This window comes from Nerophis ophidion, linkage group LG08 (genome assembly GCF_033978795.1).
Source record: "Nerophis ophidion isolate RoL-2023_Sa linkage group LG08, RoL_Noph_v1.0, whole genome shotgun sequence".
Lineage (NCBI taxonomy): Eukaryota > Metazoa > Chordata > Actinopteri > Syngnathiformes > Syngnathidae > Nerophis > Nerophis ophidion.
Genome location: NC_084618.1, coordinates 49,088,756 through 49,115,340, shown reverse-complemented (window position 1 = coordinate 49,115,340; position 26,585 = coordinate 49,088,756). Strand labels below are relative to the sequence as shown.

General features: G+C 38.3%; 2 protein-coding genes across 9 annotated transcripts in view; both read right to left on the bottom strand.

Moving 5' to 3' along the window:
• The window catches only part of si:dkey-94l16.4 (uncharacterized), a 35,189-nt gene extending 31,828 nt beyond the window's left edge, over positions 1-3,361 (bottom strand). Inside the window, exons 1-2 of one of the 4 annotated variants that reach the window (XM_061908771.1) lie at positions 3,150-3,361; positions 1-781 (exon numbers count right to left, since the gene is read on the bottom strand). The exon at positions 1-781 is cut by the window's left edge and continues 1,753 nt beyond it. In XM_061908771.1, the coding sequence (XP_061764755.1) occupies positions 1-776 (776 nt within the window). In that variant the 5' untranslated portion in view covers positions 777-781; positions 3,150-3,361. Of the gene's footprint in view, positions 782-1,798; positions 2,722-2,776; positions 3,126-3,149 lie in introns of those variants that run through there. The other 3 variants (XM_061908770.1, XM_061908769.1, XM_061908772.1) reach the window with 3 other exon arrangements.
• Positions 3,362-5,936: 2,575 nt separating this feature from the next.
• mprip (myosin phosphatase Rho interacting protein) overlaps positions 5,937-26,585 on the bottom strand; it is a 74,268-nt gene continuing 53,619 nt past the window's right edge. For 2 of the 5 annotated variants that reach the window (XM_061908766.1, XM_061908763.1), the window contains exons 11-24: positions 25,472-25,540; positions 25,311-25,400; positions 24,258-24,367; positions 23,596-24,169; positions 22,910-23,047; positions 18,049-20,625; positions 15,506-15,653; positions 15,286-15,403; positions 14,872-15,031; positions 14,641-14,754; positions 14,418-14,504; positions 14,156-14,318; positions 13,169-13,254; positions 5,937-6,829 (exon numbers count right to left, since the gene is read on the bottom strand). In XM_061908766.1, the coding sequence (XP_061764750.1) occupies positions 6,758-6,829; positions 13,169-13,254; positions 14,156-14,318; positions 14,418-14,504; positions 14,641-14,754; positions 14,872-15,031; positions 15,286-15,403; positions 15,506-15,653; positions 18,049-20,625; positions 22,910-23,047; positions 23,596-24,169; positions 24,258-24,367; positions 25,311-25,400; positions 25,472-25,540 (4,506 nt within the window). In that variant the 3' untranslated portion in view covers positions 5,937-6,757. Of the gene's footprint in view, positions 6,830-12,495; positions 12,571-13,168; positions 13,255-14,155; positions 14,319-14,417; positions 14,505-14,640; positions 14,755-14,871; positions 15,032-15,285; positions 15,404-15,505; positions 15,654-18,048; positions 20,626-22,909; positions 23,048-23,595; positions 24,170-24,257; positions 24,368-25,310; positions 25,401-25,471; positions 25,541-26,585 lie in introns of all 5 variants that reach the window. The other 3 variants (XM_061908765.1, XM_061908767.1, XM_061908768.1) reach the window with 3 other exon arrangements.

Here is a 26,585-nt window from a genome sequence, read left to right as displayed (position 1 = left end):
ACTTGAGCCACGCTGTTATGGATCACCAATGGTTCCTCTTTCTTTGACATATGCAAGAGGATCTCAGAGGTTCCCTTCGTCTCCTCACCCTCCCTTGTCTCTGGTGATGACTCAGAATCTACACCTAAATGTGACCAGCTGACATCTTGGCCATTCTCCAACCCACAGCTCTTTTCAGTCCTCCCGGGTGTGTTGTGTTCATTTCTGGTCATCTTGCTCGAACTTACTTCCCCATTAAATTCACAAAGCGGCCGAGGAGGACATATTCCATCAATCTGTGGAGCTTTAGAGGAAGAATTAAAAGCCTGAATGGCGAGGTCCACCGGTCTGTCAACATGTTCCACGTACAGTTGATTCCGTGCATAGGTAGTCTCCCCATATCCTTTCTCAACCTCACAGGGAGGGAGGAGGGAGAACTTGCTAATAGGTGGCGCAGCATACAAAGGCGAAAGCGGAGATGCTGAATCAGCGTGGATGTGAGACCTGCTCACGTAGGACAGGGTCACTGTGGTGCGGGATAAGGCATTATCCGGTTGAATGTGATCCCCTGATTCCTGTAAAATATTAGCGAGGGTGGTCTCTGAGAATGAGGATAGTAATTCAGGGTTACTGGTTCCAGAATTGGAGTGCCAATCTGGGACAGTGACAACCCGCTGGACATCACAGGAAGTGCCACTGAGGCTCCCTTTCTTAGTTAAGTCAATCACAGAGAGGATATTTGAGGCGGAAAGGTCCTGAGGTTGTAGATCATCCAAGCTCCCGAGTGGTTGCTCCATAACAACTGAAACGCACCAAGAAAAAAATAGTTATGTATGTAAAGCGTTCTAACCAGGCTTGTACAGCCTACAGAGCTTTTCTTTCTATAGCTTAATACACATGTGACTTAAGTTCTGCTTCTTTCTACTCCTTTTTGAACACAAATTGTGCAAATGTAACCACGTGATTTAAAGGGGAACATTATCACCAGACCTCTGTAAGCGTCAATATATACCTTGATGTTGCAGAAAAAAGACCATATATTTTTTTAACCGATTTCCGAACTCTAAATGGGTGAATTTTGGCGAATTAAATGCCTTTCTACTTATCGCTCTCGGAGCAATGACGTCAGAACGGGACGTCACATAGGTTATAAAGCCGCCATTTTCTCAAACACATTACAAACACTGGGTCTCAGCTCTGTAATTTTCAGTTTTTTCGACTGTTTTCCGTACCTTGGAGACATCATGCCTCGTCGGTGTGTTGTCGGAGGGTGTAACAACACTAACAGGGAGGGATCCAAGATGCAGCACCGGCCCAAAGATGCGAAAGTGGCAAGAAATTGGAAGAAATTTGTTCAAAATACGAGGGTGTGGGGAAAGCCGACGAAATGGTCAGTCGTTTGTTCCGCACACTTTACCGACGAAAGCTATGCTACAACAGAGATGGCAAGATTGTGTGGATATCCTGCGACACTCAATGCAGATGCATTTCCAACGATAAAGTCAAAGAAATCTGCCGCCAGAGCCCTATTGAATGTGCCGGAGTGTCTGCACATTTTACCGGCAATGCTAAGGCAGACATGGCACAGAGATGTATGGATATCCTGCAGATGCATTTCCAACGATAAAATCAACGAAATCACAAAGGTGAGTTTTGTTGATTTTATTGACTTATGTGCTAATCAGACATATTTGGTCGCGGCATGACTGCCAGCTAATCGATGCTAACATGCTATTTAGGCTAGCTGTATGTACATTTGTAGCTATATTTGTATCCAGTGTTTCCCTACACCCATATTTAATGCCAAACAAACACTTACCAATCGATGGATTTAAGTTGATCCAGTGTCACAAATTGCGAAAGTCCCGAACGTTTGGTCTGCACATTTTACCGGCGATGCTAAGGCAGACATGGCCGAATAGCATCAATAGCTATTTGCTCAATAGCTTCAGTTTCTTCTTCAATTTCGTTTTCACTATCTGCCTCCATACTCCAACCATCCGTTTCAATACATGCGTAGTCTGTTGAATTGCTTAAGCCGCTGAAATCCGAGTCTGAATCTGAGCTAATGTCGCTATATCTTGCTGTGCTATCCGCCATTGTTTGTTTGTATTGGAATCACTGGATGACGTCACATGAAAATGGACAGTGGCTTCACAGGTAGCAAAAATCAGGAACTTAAAAGCCTTTTTTCGGGATATTCCGGGATGGGTAAAAGTTTGAAAAAAACTTCGAAAAGTAAAATAAGCCACTGGGAACTGATTTGTATTGGTTTCACCCCTCTGAAATTGTGATAATGTTCGTCTTTAAACAACCCAACTTGTTGAGCATTTTAGAAACAAATAAACCATACCAACCTCAACATTGGAGTCATTGGCTATACCACTTTTGGGTCAAAAGAGGACTGTCTTTATCACACATAATTACTGTGGAGTGTTTTCAACAAGCAATTGTATCGGTCATTGTTACGTTATGGCAGGAATTTATCATCAAAAAAGAACATCGATCACGTTTAATTCATGTTCAATGATACACATTTGTTGTATTGTCCACGTTGTATACGTCTTTCTACACGTCACTGAGTGTTCTTACAAGTTAGACTTAAAAAAAAACGTCAAGAATTTGCTAACAACATTTGACAGGTCTGCCAACTCAATGGCTAAGCTACCGTTAGCTAGCCAGGCCCGGCAACGTTGAACTGCGCCTGCAAACAGCCGGTTTATATTCGTTGAACATAATAACATAAAGCAACCGAGCGCTTGTCCCAATTTTGGAAAGGAAAGCTAAGTACACTTACTCGGCTTCATTTCGGCGTGGCGTACTTCATCGAGGGCCAACATGTTTGGCTGAAATGTAAACTTGTATGTGCGTAACCGCGCAGTGTCAAGTCACTAACCGTGGAACTTTCCTTGCGCAAAAAGGCAAACTTCTTCACGTGTTTTGGCTTGTTCGACGGATATTGTGTCCCAATTCGAAAAACGCATGTCGATTGATTTAACTCATGCGCATTTAGTTTTCATAGATACGGAAGAGGCCAGATACGCGTAATGGGCACATTTTCAGTGAGTTTGTTAACGTGTTTCTGAGCACCACAATAAGGCCCGACTGGATAAAACAAAGACTAATATAAGCGGAGGTTATGTGCTGTATAAGCACTTGCTAAAACTTACCCGGCCGGGAGGGACCGTCGCGTTTTAAACGTCCAGCTGAGAAAAAGCACTACTCCACATCTCTCTCCAATAGCCCATTAGTTTTGATTTACGTTGTACAAAATTAAACAAAAGCCCCTAAAATAAAATACGACCCTCAGAGTTTTCAGGAACACATTAGTCTGATAGCCGCAAAGTCAAGTTGTTTCTGTCCAACATGTTTCATTTCCGGACATCCCTTCACAATAATGTAATTGTGGCACCTTTTGAGTTTCTTTTTCATGTTGACAAAAATAATGATGTAAAAGTATCCCCATACTAACGTATGAATTCAGACTGACAACGACAATAACGAATTGTCAAAACATATCGAAAATTACAACTTTATTTCAGCTATATTTTATGTTGTCACATTTACCTAGATTTTTCCAGTCCTACACTCAGAGCAAAAACAAGGCCTGATGCAATACACAAATGGATCAACTAAATATATTTTTTAAAGTTTTTTTTAAAGCTATCCATCCATCCATCCATCCATTTTCTACTTCTTGTCCCGTTGGGTCGCTGGAGCCTATCTCAGCTGCATTCAGGCAGAAGGCTACATTTACCTATTTATTCGGTTCTTTAAAATATTTAATAGTGAAACTTTATTTGTATGACTGTACAGTCACAATCAAAAGTTTAACGTAATGTCATGGCTGTCTTGAGTTTCCAATACTTTCTAGACCTCTATTTTTTGTGATAGAGTGATTGGACCACATAACTTTCCTCCAGAAGGTCTTATCTTTGCCCATGTAATGTCAGATGAAACAAAAATTGAGCTGTTCGGCCACATTACCCAGCAATATGTTTGGAGGAGAAAAGGCGAGGCTTTTACTCCCAAGAACACCACACCTACAGTCAAGCATGGTGGTGGTAGTATTGTGCTCTGGGCCTCTTTTGCTGCCAATAGAACTGCTTTAAATGGGACAATGAAAAAGGAAGATTACCTCCAAATTCTTCAGGACAACCTAAAATCATCAGCCCGGAGTTTGGGTCTTGGGCACTGGTGGGTGTTCCAACAGGACAATGACCACAAACACAAATCAAAAGTGGTAAAGGAATGGCCTAATCAGGCTAGAATGAAGGTTTTACAATGGCCTTCCCAAAGTCCTGACTTAAATGTGTGGACAATGCTAAAGAAACAAATCCATGTCAGGAAACCAACACATTTAGCTGAACAGCACCAATTTTGTCAAGAGGAGTGGTCAAAAATTCAATCAGAAGCTTGCCATAAGTTTGTGGATGCAACCAAAAGTGCCTTATTGCAGTGAAACTTGCCTAGGGACATGTAACCAAATATTAACATTGCTGTATGTATACTTTTGACCCAGCATGTTTGGTAAATGTTCAGTAGACCCATAATAAATTAAAAAAAAAATCTCAGTACTTTTTTTTGTGACGAAGAAGTATGTGCTCTAATCACCCTATCACAAAAAAAAAAGAGTTGTAGGAATGATTGGAAACTCAAGACAGTCATGACATTATGTTCTTTACAAGTGTATGTAAACTTTTGATCGTGACTGTATGTATATGTATTTGCTACTTACTAGGGATGTGTCGATCGTTTGGCCGTATCGGCCAATAAATGCATTTGATTGCTGATCACAAACCGGAATCCTGGGTGACACTGCCATAAATTTTAGTCCCTTGGCTGACAAGCACCTAATTATGTGTTAATTTACAGCGTGGAGTCGCTCCCGTAAACTATAAACAATCACCTTCGTTACAGCATTTCTCTGCAAATTATCAATCAATCATCAACCAAAGATTGTTTATACAGCCCTTAATCACAAGTGTCTCAAAGGGCTGCATAAGCCACGACATCCTTGGCTCAGATTCTACTATAAAGTAACGTTATCACTGGTGGACGATGCTGAATATGTTAGACACAGAGGAAGACACTACGGAACTCGTTTGAATATTGTGTTGGTATTGTTAAACTGCCAATAACACTCACCGTGAATATATTATAAAAAATTCACATTTAATACTTGTGATCAATATTTGCCACTCTCCCTCATTGATCGGTTATAGGACCCTCTGACAGATGCTACAGTTCTAAGGCTGTTTGTTGTCCTATATTCAAACTCAAGTGTAATTACTGTTCAAACTGTTTGCAATTTTACATTGGTAATATAAAATATACTGGCAAAACAAAACCTTTGCCTCGTTTTAAATGAATACCAAAGCCTGATAAGCTACTGTATTTTAATGTTGGTCATGGTGGTACTTGGAGAGCCAAATGTTTTCTAAGGTGGCACTTGGTGAAAAAGTACAAACGATATCAATACCAGGGCTGGAGCCAACCTAACCGTCTCAAGTGTAGAGAAATCTCTCAATTGGCAGCGCTCTTTTGTCCAAATTGCAGACCCGCCTTGGTGGAGATCGAAACCGAAAGTTAACTTGGGATGTGTGTTGAACACATACATCTGCCAACTCATTCCTGGTGCGTCTTCCTCCGGAACCTAAATGAGATACAATGTGTATTTGCAAAGATAAACACATATTGTGCAATCATTGTTACGTCCTTGAACATATTGTACCGCACATGAGGTGAGATTTCATGTACATTTCCTTCTGCCCCAATGTTAGGAAATATTCCTACATTGGTATCGGCAAGGTAAAAACCTGGTAGGAACATCCCTACTATTCACAGTGACACATGTATTAAATGCGTCAAACATAAAAGCAACACAATAAATGCTGAATTTAATGTTTCACAACTGTTGAAAAGGACGGACATCAAAAATCAACAACACGGCCATAAAGGGTGCAAAAATATTTATTGCTAATAAACTTGTAATCAGTTGGTGAATATGTGTATTTGGTTTATATTTACACTATAAGAGTACAGAGGAATGGGAATGTGAAAAAAAAAAAAATCCCAACCGTTTAAATAAATACAGACTACAAACACAACCAATCCCTCTATACAGCTGGAACAATGATTGCAATGGCAAAAAAACCCTATATAAATTTAATATATATTTAAATTATAGTCAGAGAACCTTATCCATGTGCATTCAGCTGCCGTCTTTTGCGGGGACCAATCCAAGAATGGCAGAGAACATCTATGATGTTACTCTCAAGTGAGGCAATTCAGCAACATGGTCGATTGTTGTTTGATAACGCAATTGTGCACGTTTCTTCTCACTACCAACTGTCCTCGAATGAGTGTTTCACATGCAGCCCTTAAAGCCCAGACTCCTTCCCAAGTTTTATGCGTGTATTATTTGCAGTAAATATAGTTTTGTCGTCAAGACATCACATCCTTGGCTCGCAACAGTCTAGGAGTTAAAACAGTAGCTTACACACTCATAGTTTTAGTGTACGCGTGACAGATGCTCAATTAAAAAAAACATTACCAGTAAGACAACGGCAGCAAAACATAAAAAGAAAAGAAAAATGTCACAGTTAACTGAAGTGCATGGAATGCAAATTCTAAACATGAAATTTGAACTTCATATCATGTTTCATTGAATGATAAATGTTTTGTTTTATGACCAGTGTGTAGTGTTACTAAATAAGTCATTACAGAGCTAAAATAGTGGCCTCTTCTAACATGCAGGTAGGAGGATTGTACACATTCAGAACTCCTTAGTGTCTTTATTTTCAAAGAGGTGGAGTCTTTGCTCGGGTGTCAGTCCTTCCTTGAGACTCTAGGGTAAAAAAAGAAAGTTAATGTTAATATCCATTACATATATTTTATTGCTATAGTAAGCCATCAAATCATTTGAAATCATGCATACATACAAACAGGGAACATATTGGAAATATATGAAATCTTTAATTCCCAGTGGGGTGTCTAACATGGTAGGGAATGATCGTCAAACCAAAAATAATTTGGAAGTGATCGGTCTTTCCTGTTAACTGTGGGTCTTTTGAAGTTCTTCATCCTTGTTGCTACTTATTGTACATTCGAGCAAACTGTGTGACAATACATTTATCTGTCATGTACAAGGTGACCTCTAAGTTAAACTTGCCTAAGGTTGTACAGTTATGAATTTGCACAACCAGACATCAGTTCATACGTAAAGCTGGCGTACGCACATATCAGTGTCCAAAAGTTGCGTATGTTGTTTTCCAAGGAAAGTATGTGATCCATAAAAACATCCTGGCGACATGTTGAATAATGAAGTGATGCCCTACAGCAGTGTTGGGCCGTCCAATAATATCAGTTTCTCAGCTGTGGTCTATGTGGGCCGCAGTAGTACTCAGTTGCAATACACTTTTCTATCACTTGTGGCAGTAATGATGATCTACAACAAACAGAAGATACCTGGAGCTTAAGTCATTGACAAGTTTCTTAAGCCCAAAAATTATGACTTCATACGTGAAGCTTCATTTGCACTTACATTTTATTGACAGTTTGGTAAAGAAACGTATTTAAATTTGTTATTGTTATTGATTTACTTCAGTTTGTTTGGTTTTTAGTTTGATTTAGAACATAATTTTATGTAAAATTAGGAGTTCCTTCTTATGCAGTATATTCGGTTAGCATTTACTACTTGCTAATCAGCCAAAGGTTTGTGTGTTAAATAAATAATCTTTGTTATTAACACATGCTTTCATATCATTTGACAAGGTTTCAAACTGTAGGTAGGTTAGATATAATTATTGAATACAATTATAATCAAAGGTAAAATTACTAATTCTGTGTTAATATCGAAGTGGGCCCCCGGGCCCCTCTGTAGTGGAAAAGTTGGGAACCCGGGGGCTAAAAAGAACCCCTGCCTTGAAGTATGTTAGCATTTTTTTGGGCAATGGAAGCATATAAAAGTGTATTAAAAAAAAAAACACGTTTATTTACTAGTGTTTGTTGTTAAATTCCAAATCAGGCTCTTTTTGAACTGAACAGATTTTATATCACGGTTGGAAATAATTCAAATCAAATATACTGTATGTACCCGTCAATGAGTCGTAAATAGATAGCCGTGGAAGCAGTTCCAAATAGTAACATAAATACAATCATGTAGGAGTGCAATTGTGTTTTTTTACGCTGTACTGTGTCATCATGAAAATATTTTTAAGTTTTTAAAAAATATTATTTATAATCAACATCATGTTATGAATTGATTATATGGGTAAAAGTTTACATGACATGATGCACACCCAAAATGCGTTTCATATCCTCAGTGCTCTGCAGCAACCTTTTGGACAATTTACCAAAAAAACAGGCAGCTCTGATGCATATGTCATCAATACCCAAATGTTATTTGTCTTACCCCAGCCATTATTTGTGTGGATAACATGAGTCCTGTGTGTAAAGGTACGTTAATACATGTTTCCTTTTTCACAAATGATGAGGTTATTAATTCTGTTTTGTTGTAACTTTAAATTATACACAAAATCAATTCTTAATAATATTTGTAATATATCAAGGATGTTAATGTCAGCAAGAATTTTGATGAACATACATCAATTCATCTGTGGCGTAACTTCAATAGTGTTTTGACTTTGAGGACGGACACTTTTATACAGCTTTTACTACACTTATTTTAATCTAAAATGTTAAAAATCCTTAAAGCATGCTCACTAAAAATTAAAAGGTGTAACTTGATATCGGACTACTTTTTTTTTTTTTTTTTAAATGTTCGGCCACAAGGCAAAGGACGCTGTTACACCACCTCTCCAAAGTCTGTCTGTGAAACGCCACATTCATTAGTCACCTCGCAATGAACTTGTATGGTAAAGTCCATGAGGGAGGGTGTGACCTGAGGTGGGGGTCACCTGCCCACACCTCTACTTCAATGTGTCAATATGTGCGTAAGCCAGGTTTTAGTCTGAATATTCAGAATAAGTCTGACTATTTTTGCGCGTCAGGAGGTTGATTTTCTGGTGTATAAAGACTTTAAGTAAGAATTCCATGTAGTTTTATAGATGCAACCTTAGGACTTGCTTTAGAAGCAGTAAGACTTCAGCATCGCCATGCATGCTGTTATGTGTTTTAAGTGGTGTACACAGTGCAGCTTACAGTTCATTTTTGCGTGACCTGCAGCACGTTTTGGAATAAAAGTTTATCAAGATGCACAAATATTTAGCTTGTTCTCATATCTCCGGCTCCATTATGTTAAAGATCATCAAAGTTATGCCTGAGTGTAGCTGTGGTTAACTTATTTTTCACACGTGCATGCCTTAGGTTTGTTAAAATGATTGAAAAAAAACCCATCTCTTGTACACAAATTATTTTATTCTCTAAAACGCAGGCGTCAAATTCAAGGCCCGAGGGGCACATCTGGCCCGGCACATAGTTGTATGTGTTCTTTAAAAGCCTGGAAAAATAATTTCAACACATTTCAGTTTTGACAGAAAAAAGTAATGCATGCAAATGCAGTTCTTAAATCAATGTTATTTGATAAGACACAATTTGTTTAATCTTTAAAACCCTTTAAAAATTCAATTCTACACAATTAAAATATCTGCTTGTCACTTAAGTGAATAGTGAAGTGAATTATATTTATACAGCGCTTTTCTCTATTGACTCTAAGCGCTTTACTTTTGCGCAGTTTGTTGGTAAACAATGATTATATTCAAATGAAGGGGCAATTGTGTGATAATCAGTCCTTCCAGGTTTTGCAGGCTTTCTTGTGATTGTTGCTGGCTTTTCAGTGATTGTTGACCTAAAATGCCCGATTTCGCTGCAACATTTTCAAAAACTTGCAACAAAAAGGCCCCTGGGATACATTTGATTGGTTGGACAGTTGTGTTGCATTTAAGTGCTGCTGGAACAAATTCGACTGCCGAAAAATGTGCAGGTAAATTGCAGGGATTGGGAAAAATCGCCAGTTTGCGCATAAATTGCGGGGATTAGTTGAATTTCCGCAACATGGCGCGATCATAACTCTGAAAAACCCTGGAAGGACTCATTAATATAACGAAGCGGCCCTCTTGAGGGCTTCTGCGACTGCAATGTGGCTCAAGATAAAAATGAGTATGACACACTTGTACTTGCGTGAAAACTACTTCCATTAATCACTGCACTATGTGATGGGGTTGACAACAGCAAGAAACATTGCAAGTGAGGTTCAGTTTTAAACACATACATGCTTACACACACTGGCACACACAGGGCGCCTTGTTTTTCCAAACCAAGATACTGGAAGGAGTGATCCAAATGTTGGCGATAGTGTCGATCGATTTGGTACAGCACTACACGGTCAGAATTTGCTAGTAAAGCGGAAGCTCGATTTACAAACTCATTTTACTAACCAGAGACAGAATAAAAATATTTTGTTGTACGAACATTGTCTCAGCGTATGAACGCTTCATCCACCCATTGCAAAACCTGCAGCACCTTCATTTTGAGGGAGCTTATCGATCTTCGTTTGCAGAGCAGTGCTGTCGTCAGCAACTGTGCTAATTGCTAGTCTGTGCTTTTTAAGTGAGTTATTTGATTTTTTAGCCTTTTTACAGCATTTTTATAGTTTTGCTAGCTCAATGGGAGTCCAAAGAAAGCAATGGACAAGTAATGTGTGGTTTGAAACATTCAGGAAGTATCCACAGTGTTGTCGACACTGCTTTCCCTAACCCTTTCTTCAACTGAAATCCAAAATTCTTAAACGACAGGTACTTTTCAGAGGTGGTATGGTACCGAAAATGATTCATTAGTATCGCAGTACTATACTAATACCAGTATACTGTACAACCCTAGTTCAAAGTGTACAAACTTTTACTAAAATATTTACTTTTGTTGAGGCTAGAACCCATTATTCATGTTTACATGGTTTCTAATGAAAACATTTGCTTCAATATATGAACTTTTCTATTTACAAACCCATTTCAAGAACTAATTAATTTTGTAAATCAAGGTTGCACTGTAGATATATTGAAGTGTACGACAAGCATTTAAATTCAGAAACAGCAAAAAAATGCACCAACTGAAAAATGCAACCAAGGCAAAAGAGTTAGCGTGCTACTGAAGCTTATCCGTTCAGTTTGGCTCAATGCATAAATTGTAAGACCATGTTGATGCATATTTGTTTTTTATTTGTAACTAATTGAAATAATTGTTATTTTTCAACTCAGTTATAATAGACTGGTTGGTCTAAAGTGTGTTTTACATCTACTGTGTTGAGGCACATCATTTGATCATATAGTATGAAAATATTGAGTTTCACTAAAATGGCCAGAAAATCAGGAATGTGCAAATCGATCTGCCACCGATCAGTATTAGCCAATTTTTGTGAAAAAGTATGTGATTGGCCATTGGCAAATAATACTTTTTAATGCTGATCACAAATGCCGATCTTTTCTGGCTGAAGCTGAAGGCAAAAACCAAAGGGTTTAAATGATAATGCACAAAAACTGCTATCTGCCAAACAACTGCTGCTCAAACAGTTGTACGTGATTGAGAATAAGGAACTACAGTAAATATTGTATTGATATTGCTAAACTGTCAACAGCACCATAAAAACAATAAAAATGTACAGCTAATTTATGTGATCGGTATCATGGGATCTCACTCATGGATGATCAGTATTGGAACCGTCAGCATAAAGCCTAGACCAGGACATCATTCATACTGAAAAAATATTTATTTACAACAAATAATGTATTTTTGTTCATCTATGGATGTCTTTGTCATATGGTGACGGACAGAAAAATGAACTGTTCAATCGCTAGAGGGCAGAAGATGCATAAATAACCTGTAGTGTATTTGCACCTACTTGTTCATTCAAAACAAAATACAGTAAACCGTGAGATTTTTGTCATGTAAAATATGTGCCTTAGCTTGATAAATGTAGAAAAAACTGCTCTATAGAATAAAGTAGCTTTGTGTATAACATGGGGATCCTACATTCTGTGGAAAAAAAGCAGTTGGTAAACAACTGGAACGAAGGAGAAATGTAGTTTCTTGTTTATTAGGTACACAGTACTGTGCGGTCTCATTGATCCACATTATAGCATTCTCCTGTGAGATTGTCCTAACTAATATTAAGGTTAACTATTAATGGGGGGGTTATGTTGCGATCAAGTAAAAACTATTCTTCCTTATAAACAACATTAAAACTCACTTGTACAGGGCAAGAATGGAGCAGCAAATGTTGAAATGATGCACGTGAATAAAACAAGGACGGATAAATAGTTTGAGGTCCGATAGTGCCACTGAAAACAAGTCTTTCACACAATACTGACAATGTAACATGACAGAAAGGTTCATCGTTATCATCATCATCACAGACAAACAGTTCTCCACAACTCTGTTCCTCACCACCATGCATGTGTGCAGTGATTGTTTTAGCATTGGAATGTGAATGGGTGACTCAGATTTGTCAGGTGCTTTAGAGGCGGTGGACAAGTGGATGTGCTTGAACACGCGTCGTACCTAAAAGGAGAGGGGAGGGAGGCCTACACTTCCTCAGCAACCCTAACTGTCCCAGGGCATGTCACGACTCACAGACTGGGGACAGAAGGGGGAAAACAGACCAGCACGTTTGGAGTTAACTTGGCACCACACATTTCATGGATTTACAAGTGGGGGAAAAAAAAGAGCAGCTCAGCAGACTAGCTACAAGCTTGTACAGCGAAGCCTGCATCTGGCCAGTAGATGGCATTAGAGCACTAAAATATTTTTTTCTGGCTGCTATGTGACCTGAGTCACCCACTGCAATTAATTTTGAGGTTTACAGCAGTGGTCCCCAACCTTTTTGTATTCGCGGACCGGTCAACGCTTAATAATTTGTCCCGCGGCCCTTTGTCATGAAAAAGGGAGGTTTTTGTGGTTGGTGCACTAATTTGTAAGTGTATATTGTGTTTTTTATGTTGATTTAATTTGAAAAAAAAATATATATGTATATATATATATTTTTTTCTTTTATAAAAATGAGTAAAAAATTATTCTGCGGCCCGGTACCAATCGGGCCATGGACCGGTACCGGGCCACGGCCCGGTGGTTGGGGACCACTGGTTTACAGTACAAAACAAAAAGTGATGCACTTTTATAAGAAATTCTGACACAACACAATTGTGAGATGAGATTTCAGCATAAGGTAACCCACCTTTGACCTCATGGTGCGTTCTGACCGTTTGGCCGCCGCAGCTGCCATCTTAAGGATGTCAGGGTTGCTTTTGGACTTCATGATATCTGGAAGAGAACATTTTAAAAATGCGACATAAAAAAAAGATGGACAATATATGTGACTTGGGTGTGGTCAATCGAAGGCAGGGATCCCCACACTTTCTGACTCGGGGGCCACATTGGCTTAAAATAATTTTGGTCTATATATATATATATATATTCTTATTTTATTTTGTTGTCTTGTCCCCCCCTTTGCCCCTACGTATTCTGCCTCTGTTTTCTTCCTCCCCCCCTTCTTTACATCCCCCACTTCTATGGTTTGGTGCGCCAAACATTAAACAATATCCAAACATGTTATAAAGTTAAATACAAATAAAGTTAAAGTTAAAGTACAACTGATAGTCCCACACACACTAGGTGTGGTGAAATTAACCTCTGCATTTGACCCATCCCCTTGTTCCACCTCCTGGGAGGCAAGGGGAGCAGTGATCAGCAGCGGTGGCTGCGATCAGGAATCATTTTGGTGATTTCCAAAATTCCAACTCTTGATGCTGACTGCCAAGCAGGGAGGTAGTCCTGGTATAACTCGGCCAGGGTTGGAACTCACGACCTACCAATCTCAGGGAGGACACTCACCACAAGGCCACTGAGGAGGCTACAATAGGGCAACAAGAAAAGTATCCCACACTTCTCTTTTCTTAAGTACATCTGTACAGCAGATATGGGCATCTACATCAACAATATGATTTGCCTGAGCGGCTGGGCAGGACATATTAAAAACATGTATTGTTTTAAAAAGCACCGACGGGCCGGACTGTAACTTTGGGACCCAAGATCTAAGGCATTTATCATTTGTCTATGATGTAATGTTTGTAATGTTCAAACATTGTCTCATGTACTGATTAGCACAATCGGATATTTTTTATGGCACGAGGTGACCTGAATATTGCAGAATATTTTTCTCTACCATATCCTCCTCTGTCCACTTCCTCCAGTGATGGTTCGCCGAGTGCCTCATGAGCCAGCTGAAGCTGGTCTCTGAGTCGGCCAAGGTCCCGCTCTGCTTTGGCCTTGACGATACTCATTTCTGTGTAGATGTCCTTGTACTTATCTGTTGCATATTTCTTGTCCTGAAATTAAATTGTTAGGCATTTAAAGGAAAGGTCAGTTACTGTCATGTGTGTCACCTGAGACATATTGATCGAACAAAGGGGACAGGGTAAACATACTCTTTGCGCAGCTTGGAGTTCATCTTTTAAGGAGTTAATTTCCTGCTTTAAGTATTGGACCTCCGACTCCTTCACCCTCAGCATTACCTTGAAACAAGCAGAAGATCAGCATGATGACAAATACGAACATCACATTAACAATTAGTACAGACTTAGTACGTTATATCATAAATAAACATTGGTTCTATCACTTGGCTGAAGATAAAAATCCTTTGAACCATACTTCCAACTCGTAGAGCTCTTTTCCCTGTATTGTAGTGTTTGTGTCTCCCATTCCATCCTCAGATGTCATTGAACGCATCTTGGTGATTTCCGCTGCCAGACGATTGTTAAGTTCCTAAAGGCACCACACAGAACAAGCTCAGACCAGTCAAACTGAGTAGCTCATACCATGTCCAACAGTAAATATTTGTGAGAGACAACATTTACTGTACTAGTGTGTTGGTATCTGCACCTGGTTGTGAGCATTTAGCTCCTGGTTTTCTCTCTGACACTGCCTGAGGGCCTGCCTTTCGGCCTCCAGGGCCTGGGCCAGGTGGGCGTTTTCCAGGCACTTCTGGGAATACTGCTCGGATAACACCTCGATTTCCCGCTGGAATGAACACAGTTCCTCCCTAAAACACGGCACAAATTCACACTAAGAGAGGAGTCATTCAGATAAAGTTCAAATAAAGTTAAAACTTAAGGTTGTGAATTGGATATTTGGACATTAATCTATAAGAAAAAATATCATAGCTTTATCATAAGTGAGGCAAGATCTCAAATTATACAAACAAAAACAGGATCCAAGTCAAACTGATGTAATGACAACTACAAATTTATGTATTCTTTTATATTATATTTTTTTGTTTAGTTGCAAGAAACCTACTCATGCTGTCTGTGGATTTCATCCAAGTCTGCATTCTCTGTGTTGCTGTTGGTCTTACGAGCCTTGTCCAGCTCCTTCTCAAGCTCTGACCGGTGGGCGTTTTTCATTGCCTCAATCGCTAAGATTAACACAAACATTTTCAATTAGTAATTTTTAGTCTTTGGGATGAAATAAGCTAAAATGTTTAAATAGAATACCACTATGTTATGTATTGACTTACCAGCGATAGTGGCTGCAGTCTCCTCAGCCAGCAGTCTTTCTTTTTCCTCATGTAGATTCTCCAGGTCTCTCTGGTGTTTTCTCTGCAGCTCATCTATCACCTTCTGATGAGACTCTTCCATTGCAGAAAAGCCCCTCTCACATGTCGCCTGTGACCGTAAAATAATTGCAGTGAGTGTACAACTCAGCTAGAAAAGGACCAACCGCTCTCTTGATCATGTGAGCCGAGCAGGAAAAACCTCTCGGCCCACATGTAACTAGGCAGACGGTCAATGTATTAGCCAGCAAAGAACTTGCAAGGTCCTGCATGTTAGCCACGAGCAGGTTGAGTCTGTGTGAGTACAAAAGGGTTAGGAGGAATGAGAGGATACACAGTACAATGAAGAAATGCATACATGTGAAGGGTTTAACATTCATGTTTGTATGCATTGCATAATGTACTGTAAATGTGTAACTGCTTATTTCAACTCAATAAAAAATAAAGTAAATCTGGCTCTGGTGCAATACTTCTGATGGAAAGTTGAGTTAAAACAAAATCCTAATCCATCATCAGTTTTATGATCCCACACATTTAAAAATGAGCCAGCATTTTTGGGTTACCTCCTCTAGACTAATTCTCATTCACATACTGACAGTTACTGCACTGCAAGTAAAGAGACACAGAACACGTTTCCACAAGCCCAACCAAACACATGCGCCGCTTCCGTCCTCCAATTCACTGACGCTAATCTGTGAGCTCAGTCGGTGGCTGCACACCGAATCGCGTCCATTCTCTATGTCTCAATCCAACTACAGCAACAGAGGGGAAATGGCGGACCAATCTGTTTTCACAGGGATAAAATCTCCCGGGAGCTCAGCTTCAGGAACCTACTGTGAGAAGCTGAAAATCCTCCCCAATAGCTAACGTAAACTTCCTGATTTGACATCAGCCCCTGCAATGGTTTTATTTAGAAGTATGTCAGGGCCCTGTATAGTGTGAGTAAATACATTCTTGGTCATGTCGTAGACATGAACTCACAAGACAGCCAAGTTACAAGCACACATGCTAAAATTTTAATGAAAATGTTTAAGTCAATCTCAAATGATCTGGCTATATTCTAATGGATATTGTGAAAGAATGATTTGCTTTAGTATGTTGAAAAGATTCAGTTACTTTTTAATTATTACCATGTACCAATCAAATGTATTAGAACAACTAAGAACTATGGTACTTCTTACAGTGACTTAACATTATTGGCATCAAATAAGGAAGAATTAGGGTTCTTTGCCAGTCCAATGTAATTATGCACAATCAGTAAACAACCTCTTAAAATGATTTACCGACTTATGACAGGATACACAAGCAACAAAGAAAATGAGAAAAAAAAATCATATTATTAAAACCTAAATATTTGAATCAATTACATTACAACAGACGGCATGTGTCAAGTGACACATCACGGGAGTCACCATAAATTAGATGGCATTTGCAAGTAGAATATGACAGAAAACACAATTGAAAACTAAAACCGTTGGACTACAATGTTGGACTTTAAAAACCCTTAACGTACATTGTAGCTGTTCAGTGCCCACTGGCAAACAAACAATGGCAAGAGACTTATTCTTCTCTCTTCTTCTTTCGACATTAAACCAAAGAAAGTTGACCGAAACAGAAAAAGTGTATTAAGACTGAATAAGATATACAGTAGAAATGTTTAAAATATTAAATATTTTTGGCGAAATGCTAAAATCCAATAAATGGAACGTTAAAAATAATGTTTTTTTAAGTATATGTTTGACAGCAAAGTTTTGCCATTGTTCTTACAAAAGAACACTACATGTTTTTTCATGTTAATTTTTTTCAATTTAAAAACTCAAATAATACCTAATGGCAATGAAAGCAACTTGCCTTTGTTTATGTTTACACATGTGCCTGGGCGCACAGTAGCTATTTGGTTCCTTGGAGAGAGACCCACAATGCAGTAGTATCGTAGAAAAATATTCTTACAAGCTTGATTAACCATATTCAGTGTACATTGTTTTATGTATTTAACCTCCTTGTTTAGGGCAACAAAAATGCACTCTCCATGACAACCGATTAAATTATTTTGTTTATTATGTAGCCTGTCCTTTTATCTTTTCTATAGTTTGTAATACTAAACTTGACTGCAATTAGGAGACGGGAAATATAGCTGACCAATGAAAGTCAAGATAAAGGAAATCTCTTTACTTTTAACATGCCATAATTAAGTCAGTGTTGGGTAATATGCAGCTTTAAACTGCCAATGGAAAGGAATAGCAACTGGTAAATTCCGTGCCACACGAGTAAAGAAATAGTTTTATAGTACACTTACTGTGGTGTTAAAGACAGAATAAACTTAAATGGATGTTAGAATTCATGCAACACAGATGGAAAGTGATTAACAGAACAAGGAGCAAAGGATGCACATTATGGGTGGGCAAGAAGGGCAAGTAAGGATTGGAAGAGGAAGTGGATCTGGGAACGCCACAAAGGAATACAAGGCATTACAGATGGCGGACGGTAAGTACAACGAACGCTTCCACCTTTAAATTGTCCAGGTCTTTCTCGTATTTCAGCCGTAGCGTGGTTATGTTGCCCTGCTCTTCACGACGCCTCATCTCTTCAGTCATAACAGAAACTTGTGTCAGCAGTGCTTGGATGCGCTCTTTGAGATGGGATGTCTGGTCCAGGGGGCCATGGGACTGACTGTCCTCAGCTGTAGAAGTTATGTTTGGGTTTGAAGAAGTCATCATGCGGCTCAGCTCCTCCATTTCTCCGTCAAACCTCTCAGTCAGGTTCATTTTTTCCAATAGGTGTGTCTTCTTGAGATCCTCCATGCAGTTTGTCAGTAACTTAACCTCTTTGACATTTTCTTCTGAATGGATACGAAGTGTTTCATTGGCTTGAGCAATTTCCTGACGCAGTTTGTCAGCTTCCTGTTCATAGCTTTCTTTGACCTCATGAAGCTCTTTCTCCAGCCTGGCTATTACGGAATGAAGTTCAAAGGTTTTATCAGTTGAGTAAATAGGCACTCCTTCCATATGTGGCGCCAGGTGGGTTTTCATAGATACCTCAGAAAGTTGATTATGGAGCTCTGCTATTTTAGTCCTCAGATCTTTGGCAGCATCTCTCAATTTAGGGCAATTGGCACACTCAAAGCTATCAGTTTGAACTTTGGTCTGCTTTCTTATCGGCTGTTTTTCATGCAAAAATTGCAGCCTAATAATCGCATATAACAAACAAGCATCTTTAAGAGCATCAAGCAAATACTCCGACGGCTGCTTTTGTTCTAGGCCAGATGTAAAGCTCTCTAGAGCTAATGACTGAAGATTGTCATCTTTAGCCAACTTGACCCTTGATGCAATTTTGGTCAAAAGTAATGCTCTTGCCTCCATAGCTTTTTTCAACTCTTTAAGAATAATGGTGTTTGTTTCATTATCAAGCCAGCTGTACATAGATGTCAAATCGGCCTCTGTCATTTTTTCGCTCTCAACTTCAGCATTTGCATAGATTTGACCTTCAAGGAGCATCAAACTCTTAAATGCCATTTCTTGTGCCAAACTGGGAGTATCACCAAGTTTGCATGCTTCCAGTTTCATTTCAGTGGTATTTACAAATTGTCTCAAGAATTCTGCCTCTAAAACCAGAACAGTGTCTTTTTGACTTACACAGAAGACCCCTTCTTTTGGAGAGGTAAGTAACCTGCTTACACTTAAAGTGCTTTTTAAATTGTTTAACAATTTCTCTACATCAACATCTGCCTTTGATAACAAGTCTAACACTTGAATCGTTGCCTTAGCCTTCATCTCAATATCATCTAGTACTTGCTTTAAAATAACTTTATCAACATGCTTGCCTCCCTCCTCAACACACTCACCAACAGCCATTGACTTCTCACCTACGCTAGTCCTCATTTCTAACTTCTCTTGTAGCACTAGTATCTGATTTTCTGCTTCTCTCAGTTTTCTTTTACCGACGGCTTCTGATTTCTGGTGCAGTGTGATCAGTTCACTGTTCCTGGATTCAAGTTCGATACAGTGTTGTTGTGTAGTATGGAGGATTGCCTCCATTTCAAAAAACTTTTCTTGTGAGGCTTTGAGCTCAAGGTGTAAAACCTCCCCCTCATACTCTGCTTGGAATCCCAGACCTTTCAATGTGGCCTCTTTCAACTGCAGCTTCTTCTCTGTGTCTTTAAGGCTGGTGCCCATCTCCTCTAATGTTACCAGAGCTTCATGGAGCCTCAGTGATTTCTCATTCAGCTCTCTCTTGTAATACTCCCTGTCTATAGCATTAGCCTGGCTTTCAGCCAAATCAGTCTTTAGTCGTTTCATTTCTTCCATAACAAGATGATGCTGTTTGCCACCCTGATGGCTGATGAGCTCAGCTTTTAGTCTGTCTATTTCTCTGTCCGCCTCAGTCAGTTGGTTCACGATCTCCTGACACTTTTGTTTCAATGCCCCATTTTCACTTGTTAAAAGCTCTACCCTCTGACCGAGCATTCCAATAGTCTCCTCTTTTTTCTCTGAATGGTTATCAGTTTTTGACAGGGGACCATGTGAGCTATTAAGGCTTTGCTTCTGAACCTTTTCCACCAGATCCCCCATGTTTAAAAGACGAGACTCATATTCCAGGATGCTTTCACCTGCCTTAGCCAAACTATTCTTAATCATTTCATTTTCTATCTCCTGTTGACATTTCCAGGTCTCCAAAAGCTTGTGATAAGGTTGTTTCTCTGATACGTCTTGATTGGAAGTGTGGGATTTTAACAGTTTTGTCAGCTCCTTTAAAGTAAGAGATTTGCCAGTCATCAAGTCATCGAGTTCTTGAATTGCTTCTGTACTGTCCTGAAGCAAAAGGCTAATTGTTTGGACATGTTCTGGGTTATTGCTTTCCAAAATGGGTGTTTTTGGGGGTTCAGAAAAATAAGGTTCCTTAATGGGTTGGTGAGAAAGTGAAAGGCCAAGCTGTGCCTGCATATTGCGCTTTTTCAACTCTTGCAGCTTCAGGAGCTCTTTGGTCTCCTGGTACTTCTTTGTTAAACTCTGTGCTTGAGAACTAACCAGTTCTGGTCTCTTCATCTGGGGCGTCACATCAGCCTCCAGACCCAAATGGTGTTCCAGCTTGGAAAAGGGGACCAGACAGTTGGTTAACACACAGTAGGGGACACAGAAAGCCTTATTATTCATTATTTCATTTACTCTTATTCCATTTCATTATTATTAGTATTACAAAACAATTATTTCACAGTGTATATAATGTAATAATTCAAAACACAATCGATTTTAATGACTTTAACTAAAGCAGAGAAGAAAAGATTTGATGGCAGGTGTTAGTTACAAAAGAGCATGCTTAACAGTTGAACGTTACTTTATATGGTAAGTAATGCAATATTAGTTTCACTTTAGTTGGCTGGGTAAATAAAACATTAAATACGTTTCATGAGTCTAGCTACAGTATTCTGGACCAAATTATTGTCTTGAACCAAAGCAATTCTTTTGTAGGGGGCTACCAAGGATATGCCTATTAATTCACTGTTAATAATTTAAACACTTGGATAGAATTTATCGCTGAAAATCCCGTCTTGAGCAAATTGAGACAATAGGGAGTGCACTATAAAGCAACAAACAGCTGAGGCTCTGTTGATTTTGGGCATACTCACAATAGGTCATTTGACTTTCCTGGATTTGAGTGTGATTACCTCTCCATCTCCTGGCTCCCTCTGACCTGTGCTCACACTAAGCTTTTCTGCTATGGCCCGTTTACATTTATCACATCTATTCCGCTGTATTACTAAAACCTCCCTGACTTAGTGGATTATTTCCAGTTGTATTAAAAATGTTACAAATGTATAACAATGTTGTAAAGTACAATATATTTTTTACAGTATATAAAAGTTAAGCATTTTTGTATAGTTCGTTTTGCTCCCTTTCAATACCAAAACCCTAAAACCAGCTTATACTCTCATTAGGAGCTTAAATTGGTGGTGTCAGTCAAAGGTGTAATGAAACAACTGGAAATATGTGATGCATTACATTGTATTGAATGCATGTTCGAAATAAACTGAAACTGAACTGAAGGTGTAGTATGATCGATATTAAAATGTTTTAATAAATCATTCTTTTGTCATGCTGGTCATATCTAATGAGTCCTTGGAAATGAGAACTTTGATGGCAATAACCAAATGATTTAAAGAAGCACTATAGTAGATGGTTGTTTTGTTTTGTTTAGTTATTGTGTACTATTGCCATTGTTTTGCTCAAACAATTGTATGAAATTTAAGAGAATAAGGAACTAGTTTAAATATTGTGTGGATATTGCTAAGCTGTCAATAGCACTCACTCACCATCAACAAATTGAACTTTTTTACAGTTGTTACATCCATTCGGTATTGGCCGATCTCACCCATGGATGATTAGTATCAGAATCGACAGCATTAAACCCTGATCACAAAATCTCAAAAGTAAACCTAAAAATACATTCCTGAATAATTGGCACACAACATCAACAAAGTAATGCAAATATTCTCTATACTACATTCCACCGCGGTAGCAGCAGACTATAATTAATTCATTCACTAATTACCGAGGTATTCTCTGGAAAAACCTCCAACTAATACAAACACAAGTTAATCATTGCATGACCAATATTGACAATATCAGTTTAAAATAACTGTCTTCTCTGCATGAAGTTAATAACACAATGAGAGTTTTGTATCCATGCACATAAATAGTAAACAGATTCATACACATTTTAACGAGTCAATTGTATGGATGCAACTGGCTATTAAGGTAACTTCAAAATGAAAAGTCTGGAGGATCTCTTACCTCTAATGGAAATAGTTTACTGCAGTCTGTATTTTACAAATTTTGTAAATAGTTTTTTCTAAAATTAAAATTTTTCAAATTGTTCAGAGTGTACCCCGCTTTACGGCCGAATGTAGCTGGGATAGGCTCCAGACACCTCCGCAATCCCGAGAGGGACAAGCGGTAAAAAAGTTGATGGCTGGAATGATGGATGGATTTTCATTTTTTTCCATTGCGTTCAGGTAATAGTATATTGATAGTATAGCATACTTTTTATATCATCTTTCCTCTTTTGAGGGAAATGTACAAGCAACTGAAAAACTAGAAATATTAGTGATTTAAATGCACATTTATCTTATTGGGTTCAGTTTCATGGTAGTACAGACCTACAGAATGAGACAGAGAGAAGATTAATTTATTAAATAATTAGATCTCAATGTTTTAAACATGCAATGAACACATGCAAAGGCATACAGTTGTAGCCCTTTCGTTTTAATGTTTTAAAAACATTAAAAACATGCAAAGGATGTTACAAAACAAAAAAATAAAACATTAAAATATACAAAAGGTAACACTCTAATTCAAGGGTGTAAAAACTCACCGGTGATATATAACCTGCCCGTATGTCCTGCTCTCTTTCCAGAGCTGTTCTCAGCTGCAGTTCCAGCTCCTGCTTGTGATAATTGGAATGAAGCAGCTGCTGGTGACAGGCTTCCAACTGTGTTTTAAGGTCCTCTATCTGGTGAAAGAGAAGGCCAAACATATCCAATAATCCGGTGATGGTAGACCAAAAACATTCATGCAAGGTCAATGTAAACTGGAAATGAGGGTTGTTTTTTATTGAAAATGTAAGGCTGGGTATTTCTAAAAATATTAACAACCTTGTCAAGTTTTTTTAAGGTCTGCATTATGTTTAATAATTCTCATGTACAGTCGGGAGTACACTTGACTATAAGCACAATTTAGCCTACATTTTTAAATACTGCCCTTCTTTTTGTGCCTTTAAAGCAATAAATAGTTCACATATTGTTACAAGTAGCAGTTCCTGCTTCATCTACACAAGACACAAACATGTGTTTTTGATTCAAATATTGACGTGCACGCCATTTAAAGATAATTTGATTGGTGAAATGACGCTGATTCCCCAAAATATGCAGGGATGTTGTGGGCATTGAACAAATTTGCAGGGCCACACATTATTGGGGAATTGTCATGAATTAGCGAGATTATTACATTTGTTTTTACTTTTATTTAAACTATTTGACGGGTAACGAATTGTAGACCTACCCCTTGCTTGTAATTTTCCAACAGCTGGTTGAGCTCTCCAGTCTCTCTGGGTGGTCTTGTTAAGGACAGGGGCACCCTATGCTCTTCCCGTATCGGTGTCTTCTCAACCTGTCGCCAATGTTGTTCAATTACCTCCTCCACTTTCTGCTGTCTCTCCAGAAATTGAGGACCTGATGAATCATGCTCTGGGTGTCCAAGTCTATCGACACTTTCAGATTCCAGTCTCGCAGTGTCTTTGAGTGATGAATGCTCTATTGACGAGCTTGTCGCAGACTCATACCTTCTCCGTCTTTCCTCCCTCCTCCGACTGTGCTCAAGCTCTCCGAGGTCCGCCTGGAGGCTTTCTGCTTCCTGTGCCCGTTGCTGAGCCAGGGCTTGGGCAATGGGCCTGAATTCTGCCCAGTCAAAGGTTTTTGATCGACCTTCCCGTCGACGTTCACGTGCTCGGCTCTTTATGACAGTCGGAGTGGATTCTCTCTCCACAGATGAGATTTCAGAGGATAATGAGTCATGAGTCACATCTGGTCTGATCAGACCCTCCAAAGGAGAAAATGAACCCTGGTCCTCAGTTGAGCTGAAGTACAAAAAGACAAAAAAGAAGTAGCGTTCTTAGTGAATGGTGCAATGTTAGTGAGTATGTGCAGCAATACAAATGTACTTACCTTGCTACATCAGGAGCAGTTGATGGTCTGACATTTTTCATGACTGCTTGGATCCAATTCCTCCGTATCCCTGCCGTCATCGCTGAAAGTGTGTGGACTCCCTCTTGAGTCTAAACATTTATAACAAAGATCGGCTTATACAACTATATCAGGGGTAGGGAACCTATGGCTCTAGACTGAACCTGGCTCTCAGATAAATCTTAGCTGACATTGCTTAACACAATAAGTAATGAATAATTCCGCTGGTAATCACAGTGTCAAAAATAACGCTCAAAATATAAAACATTTTCATGCATTTTAATCCATCCATCCATCCGGTTTCTACGGCACCTGTTCAAGAAGTCGCATTAATGGTAAGAAGTATTTTATTTATTGTTGGTTATCTTCAGAATAACAGTGTTATTAAAAAGAATAAGAGACTTATTATACTCTAAGAATGTTGGTCTTACTTAAAAAAGCATGCATTTAGTTGTATTCGGTCTTAAAAAAAATATATTATATGGCTCTCACGTAAATACATTTTACAATACTTGGCTTGTATGGCTCTTTCAGCCAAAAAGGTTCCCGACCCCTGAACTATATAAACATAAATACATATGCAAAGTTTAAAAAGACAATATACATTTGATCTAGAATAATCATTACAAAAGCAAGAATGATAAAACACTTACAAAACAGTAAAATACAAATTCCATTTTAACTATAAATTAATTTAGTAGATGCGCACATTGTATCCCACTGGTAGATAAATATATAACTATATTTTCCTACTCGTACATAAATATAAAAACAACATTTTAAACAATCTGTGGTTGCTAAACTATTGTTTTTACAATGCAGTTGGAAAACCTTTATAGTTTCCCTTTTGTAACATTTGTTAGGAACAAGTTATGGTTACAATGTAAAAGTCAAATCCAGTAGTTAGCGGTCTTTTGAGTGATGTAGTATCCATAGAAAAATCAAACAGAATGATATCTACTGTAAAGTATATTTTCTGCAGCAAATGCCATCAATGAATGAATGTACATCCTAAAACAAGAGATTTTCTCTTACTTGTATTTGAAACCCATAATTCCGTTGAGCTTGGTATTCAGTTACATTGTAGCAAGTTGACAGATCAATCTCGCCATCCAAGTCAGAGGCCTTTAAAGGACAAAGAAAACATTGTATAAATAAAGAAATTAAAATTCTAGCATGAATATATCATACCTTACCTCTTCTGCAATAGAATCCTTGTAGTACCGCAGGCTGTGATCCGTCAACACAAACCAGTATTTCTTCCACTTCGGTACATACAAGGGAAAAAAATATATTTTCAGGTAAAGTTGGAAAAATCTGTTGTTTAACCTACAGATATTATGTCATTGCATCACTATAGGTTCAGCTTAAAGTGTGCCTATTACCTACGAGCAATCTATTTTTAAGGTTGCGTTCACACCACACACCAAAAATTAAAAAAACTGGATGTCTTTGGATGTTCTCATTCATCGAGGTCATTGCATTCTCAGGGCATTCAATCGATCGCAAATGGACTGTTAGGTTTGTCTTAGAAGACGTTTCATCTGTCATCCAAATAGGTTCCATCATTTCATGCTCAGACCTAAATTGGTCACATTTAGTCTTTGATTGGTCGATATGGTTGACAATATCTGACGCTACCGACTTGAGGTTTGACTTTATGCATTATTGTGCAATATTTAGTCTACTGACAAATTAAAGTGTAAATGACAACCAAACTGTGCTAAATAACTATCTTTTTGTAAGTATCTTTAGTAGTAAGTAGTATTTATTGTAAGTATAAACTTTTCAATTTTCAGGCATTCAATTGATCGCAACTGGACTGTTTGGTTTGTCATAGAGGACGTTTCGCCTCATTCGAGTAGGCTTCATCAGTTCATGCTCATAGACTTAGATTTGTCAGATCTCGTTTTAGATTTTGATTGGTCTAGAACCAAACTAATCTAAGATTGGTCAGATCTTGTTTTAGATTTTGATTGTTCTAGATCAAACTAATCTAAGATTGTTCAGATCTCGTTTTAGATTTTGATTGGTCTAGATCAGGGGTCACCAACCTTTTTGAAACCAAGAGCTACTTCTTGGGTACTGATTAATGCGAAGGGCTACCAGTTTGATACACAATTAAATAAATTGCCAGAAATAGCCAAGTTGATCAATTTACCTTTAATAAATCAATCCATATATATATATATATATATATATATATATATATATATATATATATATATATATATATATATATATATATATATATATATATATATATATATATATATATATATATATATATATATATATATATATATATGT